The 9,522-nt window shown below is 38.7% G+C and overlaps 1 protein-coding gene across 3 annotated transcripts in view; it reads left to right on the forward strand.

Annotated features, from left to right (window-relative positions):
- Positions 1-8,972, forward strand: part of R3HCC1L (R3H domain and coiled-coil containing 1 like) — a 65,228-nt gene extending 56,256 nt beyond the window's left edge. For all 3 annotated transcript variants that reach the window (XM_045581971.1, XM_036438785.2, XM_036438786.1), the window contains exons 4-7: positions 464-534; positions 1,200-1,295; positions 1,799-1,939; positions 8,190-8,972. In XM_045581971.1, coding sequence (XP_045437927.1) covers positions 464-534; positions 1,200-1,295; positions 1,799-1,939; positions 8,190-8,257 — 376 coding nt within the window. In that variant the 3' untranslated portion in view covers positions 8,258-8,972. The remainder of the gene's footprint in view (positions 1-463; positions 535-1,199; positions 1,296-1,798; positions 1,940-8,189) is intronic.
- The last annotated feature ends 550 nt before the right edge of the window (positions 8,973-9,522 follow it).

Below are 9,522 nucleotides of genomic sequence, written 5' to 3' on the forward strand. Positions count from 1 at the left end.
TCTGTTTCTCTCTCTGTCTCTATCTGAAGCCTACATATGCATTAAATCCAGGTGACCTTCCCTGCCTTCCACCTCCTCTCATGTTCTTCTAACCCTCCTCTGCTTCCCCTTTCCACCTCTTCTTACTCTGTGCCCTTAAGAATATCTCCTGTAAAATAGTGTGTTAAATACTTTACCTCCCTAAAGGACTTGTGAGGATTAATTAGTTGATGTCTATAAAATAACTGAGAATGTAAAATACTCCCAGGTAGTTCTTTATAATGGTATTATTGCTTTTAAAATTTAGTAGCTTCTTCTATTCTCCAAGCCATTTTTGTTTCATTATCCCCATTCCACCAATGTGCTGTTGAATGTTTCTCTCTCATCCTGAAATGCTTTATGAGACTCTATTTGAAAGATGTTTCATAAAGAAAATTTTATGAAACAAAAATTGTTTTTTTGTTTTGTTTGTTTTGTTTTGCAGGAAGAAAGGATTTGATATTAAATGGGTAGATGACACACATGCCCTAGGAGTATTCTCCAGTCCAATTACAGGTATTCACTCAATGGATTTCATGTTATATTTTTATCTATTTTATTTTGTGTACTTGTCTTTAGTTCCCTTTTATTTCAGCCACCCAGCATTTTATTCAGCCAGTGTAGGTATTTGGCAGATACAGGTTTTTGAGGCATGGCATTTTGGTTCCCATGTGCTTCTCTTCTCCCTTTTCACCTTAATCCAATGGTACTTAGAGAAATAGACACCTTCTTTCAAGGTTATTTGCTGCATAATTGTTCATTTCAATAGTACATAAACAGATTATAGGTAGATATTAAGAAGCGTAAGTGACTAAATCTTGTAATATGTCAGATTTCTTCCACCCGACAAATGAATTTACAGTAGCCCTTTAACCAGCTACAGACAATATGCAAACCAATGGGCATGGCTCTATTTCAGTAAAACTTTATTTACAAAAGTTAGGTGGTTGGCTGAACTTGATTATAGAGCCATAGTTGATTTTTTATCTAAAACAACCACTGCCAAGTTGTTCCTTATAGACTTTCTAGAGTTTATCATCTCCTTTGCTTGCCATGAAAGAAAAAGTAAAAAGCACCCAACATCTAGGGAATATTTTTAAGAACTACTAGTAGACTTAAATTTTCATTTGCATTGCTCTTTTTCATGTCTTCTGCCTCCTTATATTTATTCCTCTTTGCAGCTCGTGATGCTCTGGGTAGTAAACATACCATGGTGAAGATCCGGCCCTTGTCACAGGCCACAAGAGCAGCCAAGGCCAAAGCTAGAGCTTATGCTGGTGAGCCTAATGTCAGTTTTTCTTTCTTCCTTGTTAATAGTAGTGTTACTGTTTTGTTTTGTTTTTCAGCACTTGTACAATATTCAGAGTAGTAAAGACATATGACTATTATTTTTAGTGTTAAAGGAAGTATGTTTTTAAAGGAAAGAGTAATATAGAAAAGGCTGTGTAGGAAATGTGGCCCATCTGAGCAGCCACTTGGAGAGAATGGGTGATGCTAACTGCAAGCTATGCAGCAATCATTTTCTGATGACATCCTTATCTAGTTTACCTCTGTGTTTAGCTGTTTGATAGAGTCACTGTAAGAAATTGTGCTAATACAGATAAAGAAGCCAGGGTTGTTTGTGCTTTGCCATGTTAATTTCCTCTGATCATCTATCAGGCTCGTATTAATTACTGCTGATGCAGCCCTTGTTAGTCCATTTTTGTTTGTTAATTACTGAGTTAATCACTCGGTGCTAGAGTGCTTTCTCTTCCTTACTCCCTCTCTTTCTCCCATTCAGAGTTCCTCCAGCCAGCAAAGGAGCGGCCTGAGACTTCTGCAGCCCTAGCTAGAAGGCTAGTCATCAATGCCCTTGGGGTTCGAAGTAAGCAGAGCAGAACTGAACGGGAAGCAGAACTCAAGAAACTGCAAGAAGCCCGAGGTGAGTTGAAGAGATGGTGTTCTTCTCTAGTCCCTTTAGAGATCACTATATTGCATGCGTTTAAAAAAAAAAAAGAAGCAGCAGCAGCTCATTTTTTTGGTCATTTCGTTTCCTAGAAGCCTCCTACATATATTGAAATTGCGTGCCTATTCCACACACCAAAGCATCTTAATCCATTTACTTACTGTTGTTTTCTAAGATAGGTCCTATCTCCTCAGCTCACCCATGGCTTTTCCTATAGTTCTTGCTCCAAGGGGTGAGAAAAGTTTTGTGTGTGAAAACCTATGGTCTTCTAGGTAGAAAACATTATTTGCTGTGGTTTTACTGGATCATGACTGTCATGCTATTACCAAATGGTTGAGATCTTAGGTAGAAGACAAATTAAGAAAAAGCCAGCCACTGGCATTGATGATGATAACTGAGGAGTTACTTATTTATTTTTTTGTAAAGACAGTCCTGAGTGACTCCATTAGAGTACATCTAGATTAACCTAGCTTTTGATTATTTTTCAGTACCTAAGAGTTCTCAGGAAATATTTCAACTGATTCACAAGCAGTATTTTTCTTTCCTTATAAGGTTTAAGTTGAGGTTAAAATCTCTCTCTTCTCATTGTAGGCTGTTGACTTGTCTGTAAAGGTTTGGGATTCTGGCTTTGTACTTAAGTACTTTTTATCAACCTTCAGGCTTTAGACATTCTTATTGCCTTAGCCCCTGATCTGTGGAATCTCTGAAGGCAATTTATTCTGAAAATTCCACTTACTGAAAAGTAACTTCATTTTTTCATTAAACAAATTGAAGTCTCAAACTCTTTGTTTATTGCCAGTTTAACAAGGCCATTAATACTTCCTGTCCACTCTGCTGTGGTGATAGCAGGGAGCTTACAGACTCTCGGCTGCACTGGCCAGATAACCAGTGACAGAGTGTGTCATGGCAGGTGCTAGAGTTTCAGAGTAGAACCCAACTAATTTTTGAAACTTTAATGATTATAACGAGGCAGTTTTGATTTTTCTAATGTATTGTTTACTCAAAGGCCTCATAGAAGATAGAAATAGGGTAGGATTCAACTGTTTTTTATAGATGGCAATAACATAATTAGGTTAAAGGAAAATGTGCCGTATCCTTAACCCTTTATTAATTGGTTATCTTTGAAGAAAGTGATTTCTCTATGATAACCACAATTATCATAAGATCAATAGAGAGTAATAACAGTAGTATCTATAGAAAGAGATATGACTTAATTTTTTCAGTATATCATGCTTTTCAGTGTATCTCTACTGCAGCAGCAGTTTTGCATAGATGCCATCTGAGTAGTCCCTCTCCTCTGTAGGCACATCAGCATGCAGCTCCACTTGAAGTATTTGTTTTAAGTACCCAGCTATATAAAGGACAGTTTAGTGATGTACTTAAAATGAGACTGTTGGTTAAGTGGGTACCCTGTTACTTTTTAAATGAAGGCCTTGAGTTGTGAATAGAGACCCACTGTGATAAGTTCCTATTATCTGTTGGTGCTGAGGCTGTACAAATTATAGAGGACACTTCCTTTATTATGCTTCAGAGTTTTCCCATTCTTCATATCTGAGAAAATATAGATGGAAAATTCCACATTTACCTCTTTCTGGCTTCTTTATGTACCTGGTATTGAGCAGATTCTCTGTTACCTGTCTACATGTACCCAAGGCTTCTCACTTAGCAAATATTTCTCTGTGGAAATTAAAAGTACTGTTTAGGTGATAAGAACAGATATTTTTGTTCCAGACCTTTTTCCACTAGAGGAGGAGGAATCAGTACAGCATAGTGAATAACATAGACTCTGGCATTAGATTACCTGGGTCTACATCTTAGCTCTCTACTTATTGGCTGTGTGATCTTGGGCCAATTAGTTACTCCCTGTTTTGTCATCCATACAATGGAAATCAAGTGAGATAAAACCTGAAAGATACTTATTCATCTTCAAAAACCATGGGAATACTCTCCTTTCTATTTGTATAGGCCTATAACTAGTATGTGACAAATGTTAGCTTCTCCTATTTTTATTAATACTAGTAAATATTATATGGTGAGTCCAGCGCAGATTCCAGGGCATATTTTTTACCATTATTCTTTTTATTTTAAATTTTATATAATACTCTACCAGTTACATTTGCCATTTACTGAACACCTGCCTGTGCAGAGCGGTATGATCCATATTTAGGAGAGTTAGACTAACAATCTAGTGAAGATACTACCTGCTTTGAGTAAGGAAGAAAATATGAACCTGGTGTTTTAAGCAATTGTTTCTCCTCTCACTTTAGTTTTGAAGTTTCTAAAATTAAAAGCCATGGCAAGGTTTTAGTTGATTAAGAGGATTGGAAGGAAACTCCAGGTAATGTAACATTAAAATAACTCTGTTATTTTATAGCTTTATATCCAGTTTAGAGATGGCCCAGAGAAGTAACTAGCAGCCTAAGATCTCCCAGCTGGCAAATTGAGAGGAGACATGTTAGCCTAGCCCTCTCTAATTAAAATATATGTCCTTCTATAATACTTACAATCCCACTTAAAGAATTTGGGGGCAATTAAAAATTTTTTTCCCAGAAAAAAATATACTTATAAAATTTTAAGGTCTTCAGAAAATAAAATATGACAGGTTTCTTTTTAGTTATCTGTTGTAGATGTTAGCAGTTTTCACTGTCAGAAAATTTTTCCTTTGGTCTACCTTAAATCTGTATGATACTTTAATCCAGATTCCTCTTTCTTTTTTAGTAGAAACAGAATGTCTGGATACCGTTCTATTCTAACAAACTTTAACTACAATGATCAAGGGCAGATCATTTAGGAATATGGTATAATAGAGTTTTTGCCATTAACTAGTTATGTGGTCGTGGGCATGTCAGTGTACCCCCGTTTCCACCAAAGCGACTTACCTAACTATGAAGAATGTTTTGGTACAACATAAGTTAATATGTGTAAAATTGTTCAGAAAAGTGCTTTACAAATTCAGGATACTGTTATTTATGTGGTTCTTGGGAAATTATTATTCATTATAACAATACTAGAGGCCCAGTGCATGAAATTTGTGCACTGGTAGGGTCCTTAGCGGCTGCCGGCTGGGAACTCCCTCCTTTCCCCAGTAACGTGCTGCCACCACTGGCCAGGGCCTCCCTCCCGTCCCCTGGCAGGCTGCACCCCCTGGTCGAACTCACAGAGGGGACAAATTTGCATACTACGCTTTTATTATGTAGGATTAGAGGCCTGGTGCATGAATTCGTGCAGGGTTAGGGGGAGGGTTGTAGGGAAACAGAACCGTTGATCGGCTGTGGGCAAGGGACTGCGGGAGGTCGGCCAGCCAGGAGAAGGATCACAGTAGGGTAGCCACTGGCCCCAAGGAGGGAGCCGATCCTTGGCTTCCCGGGAAAAGGGCTGCATCTGCCGCCACCCACCCCCTGTTCCCGAAGGCCCCAGCATGGTCGGGAGAAGAGGTGATGGTTGCCGGGCTGGGCTCAGAAGAAATGGACGCTGGCCACCATTGGTGCCCCGCCACCATGCAGTTTCCCGCCTCCCCTCCTCTTCCTTCCCTCTCTGCTGCGGTGGCAGCAGGTGGAGCAAGACAGACCCTTGGATCAAGGGCTGACTTTCAATAGATCACAGCGAGGAAGCTGCTCTGCTATGTACGAAACCCCAACCCAGAAGCAGGTCTCTATGAGTGGTTTTAGCACCAGGGGCTGATGGGGGCTAGCTGGCCGGGGTGAGGGGCCGCAGGAGTTTGGCTGTGGTAGTGCACTGACCACCAGGAGGCAGCTCCTGTGTTGAGTGTCCCACCTCTTGGTGGCCAGTGCGTGTGAAAGCAACTGGTCAACAGATCGTTCCGGTTGTTCAGTTATAATGGTCGCTTAGGCTTTTATATATAGATTGCTGCCTATTTATTTTATTGGAAATGAAAGTTTTCTGGGTCAGTTATGTGAGTGCTTTAGGTGAATTATTTCATACTAATTTTTTTATTCTTGCTTAGTTCCTTGCCCTTAAAGCTGCTGTTGCTCTTTCTACTTAAGTTTACTTTCTTTAAAGGTTGTAGGTAAAGTTAATAAGAGCTTTTCTCATGCAGTCTGCCAGCTATTAGCTGCTTTCCTTTCCATTTAATACAGGGACAGCATGTTTCTTGATCTTTCTGTTGATTTTTTTTTTTTTTTTTTTTTTTACATTTCTCCCCTTTTCTTTGTAGGTATTTTCAGATATCAGAATAGTGGAAAATATGCTGGTTTGAGAATTATGTATGGATCTGGGTTCCAGCGTCAGTTTTTTACTAATTATGCAACCATAGGCAAATCACTTAAACCCCCCTCCAAACTTTCATTTACTTTTTTTAAATGAATAAAATATTTTTGTCTCATTCTAATCTATATTTCTCTATTCTAATCATGTTCTATACTTCTAAATGTATGTCTCACATTTTCATTATTTCTTTGTGCTTCTCAATTTGTCTCCCTAATCTCACTGGTTATCTCATATGGTTTACAACTAGACTTTCTTCTTATATATACATTTGTTAATTGAGATCTACAGTCTTTTATCAGAAAGCATTAGGGTAAGAAATGTTTCAGAATTTTGTGATATTCATATTTTAGAAAGATATTATGATTATCTTAATCTTTGTTTCATAATACGAAAATCAGACACATTAACACTGATATTTCTGCTGCATAGTGCATGACTAGTCACCCTAAATGGCACATATAAAGGCTATAAACAGCCCTATATCCTTCAGGTCAGATTTATCAGCAAATGAGTTTTGGCCCAGACTTTAAAAACAAAACTTTGTTTTCAGAACTGCTTTGATTTTAGAATTGTGGATTCTGAGCCACTCTTCCCATATTGCCTTTCTGATTTAAGTTCCTGAGCTTATTGCAAACTTTTGAGTTCTAGTAATTTACTATTCTGGGTTCTTTTTCTTAGAATCCAGAACCAGTGTTTGATTGTTTTCACATAAGTTGCCTTTGCCTTTAGATACGCTCTTAGTTTTCCTGTTTGTAAGAATCAGAACAGCGCCTTCCTAAGAAATGTGCTGTTTCCTAGAGAATCCCAACCCGATTCATAAAGCTAAGTCACAGGGCACTGAATTAACTAGCCTTCCACTTGGAATTTGCTGACCCCCATATTTTTTGCCTCTTGTAACTTTGCTGCTATATTCTGAACATGCCACAAGATGGTGCCCAAATAGCAGCGAATTTCTCTTTCTCACATGTACAAGTGCCTGTCAACTTCCTGACAAAGTTCTTTGCCCTTAAAGTAAAATCAAATATTAGTACAGGAATTTTATAAGAGGTTTTGCTGATTTGGAAAGGATATGAATAGCAAGTGTTAACTCTAAACTCACCTTGTTTTCCATAATCCCCCTGGTTTATGACTTGTAAAATCTTTGCAGACATTATCTGAAATAATAGCCCTTGGGAGGAAGAATTTAGACTTGTCATCTATCTACATTTTATGGTGTCAAAATGAATGGCAAACCATGAAATTAGAACTGGTATTACATCACCTAATGATGTGCTTGGGCCACGTCATTCATGTGTGGTCTGTATTTTACCCATTTTGGTGAAATTGTTAAATAGAAACTAGGGTTTTGTGTTAAAAATTAAAGATATCTGCATTTTTTTGTTTTTAGAAATAGTCCTTGGTTTTCCTCCATTATGTGTGGCCATTTTTCCATTTTGGAATTGGTATATTCCAGAAGATTTCTGGTTCTTGAAAGTGCTCTGAAAATACTGAAATTTAGTTTGCCTTTGAAATATTTTTCTGTAAAATTGTATGTAATAAGATCTAACTAAAGCCCAGGGGCTATTACCTCCATTTGAACAAGAAGTTGGAAGAAGAATGTTGAAATATATTCTTGATCGCTGTTGAAATATATGGGAAGATCAGTAAACTGGGAATAATGGGCAATTATATGGAAGCACTAACACAGTTGAGAAGTAGAATTAAAATAAATATATTATCAGCAAGACTAGAATCTGGGTCCTACTAGATTTCTGACTTATTCCAGTTACATTTTACTTCTTTTTAGCTCCAGATCTTATTCTTTCTATTAAATAGTAATAGTAACATTTCCTTTTAACCAAGTACTTGGAAAGTTAAAGATATTAACTCTTGGGATCCAATTAGAGAAGATCAGGAAATCTAGCTCTCTCTTGATTAGTTTACCTTGTAATTGGGATTAAGGGAAAGTCGCCGGTTATATGACGTACACTGCCACTTTTAACACTGCCCTAATTTACAGAAAGAAAACGGTTGGAAGCCAAGCAACGAGAAGACATCTGGGAAGGCAGAGACCAATCTGCAGTTTGAACATCACTCAATGGAAAAGATAATTCCATGAATTGAGAAAATATTTCCATAGTCTTCAGATAAGAAGATCCTTCCAGAGCTCTGTGTACATGCAAATGTGCATGTTAAGAAAGGGATAAAGTGATCATGACAAGGACTGACTGGTGTAGAAAGAAGATAGACTACTGTCTGTCTTCATTCCTAAATGCAGTTCTTTGGAATCACCTTATTGTGTTGGGCATAGAAGGAGCCAACAGCTAGTAAGAAACTTGGAAAGTATGACTTCCAGGAGTCCTCTGGACAGGGAAAGTCATGTGAGCATGGGTCACACTTCCAGGATGTTTTAAGCAAATACGAAACAGAGGATTTAAACCTGTGATGATGGGAGATTTAGGCCCTGCGAAACCAGGGTGTTCTTTAGTACCTCACAAAGCTGAGAACAGCAATATTGAAGGGGAAGGGAGGGAGCAGTATCTGGTATACTTGGGATTTACAGACTCTACACTGCCAGTTCCAGAACTCCCAAATTGGCGAACTGCAGCAGATGAGGGTATTTGGACTCCAGAGTTGTACGGAGAAGCTGAGTGCCTGGGGCTTCTCCAGCTGCACAGCAGCCAGGGACATGCCAGCTTCATTCCTCATAGGAAGCCAGTCTTGGGAGCTGTATTCTAGTTCCAGCTTGAGTCATCTATCATGTTGTAATTGGGAGACATTAAAGTCCATTTTATGACCTAGATCACTCTCGTATTTGTCATTTATCAGTTTTGTCATTCCCATAACGAAATTGGTAAGCAGCTCTCCTCATCTTTATCCCTTATAATGCTGTGTGTGAGTTCAGTGGATCTCTTGATTTTATTGTACCCATGAGCAGAGAGGTGATGATCTCTCTGCCCCAGAGTAGACTGCAAACGTGCCTCTCTTGGGATTGGTATGTAGCAGCTCCTCTTCCCTTCTTACCCTCTTTGTGCACCCAGACTCCAGCCTCTTGCTTTTCCCCATTTCTGTCAAATCTGACATTCTGCAGAAAATATCTGGCATGCAGCATGTTCTTGGTATGATCTTCTCAGCCTGTGCCAGAGGCACTTGGCAAGCAGTTCCAGACCGTCCATTACAATGAAAAGCAGCCAGAATAAAACAAACACCTCTGGGCAGTGAGCTATTTCCTCCTAAAGGACATGGACAGGTCAGAGCTGTCACCTCAGGCTTTATCCATTTCATATTAGCATTCCCAGTGTTTTTGTAAAGTACTTCTGCACTAAAGGAATGGTAGTGCTAGGCCTTAAGAT

This window comes from Pipistrellus kuhlii, unplaced genomic scaffold (assembly GCF_014108245.1).
Source record: "Pipistrellus kuhlii isolate mPipKuh1 unplaced genomic scaffold, mPipKuh1.p scaffold_m20_p_15, whole genome shotgun sequence".
NCBI lineage: Eukaryota > Metazoa > Chordata > Mammalia > Chiroptera > Vespertilionidae > Pipistrellus > Pipistrellus kuhlii.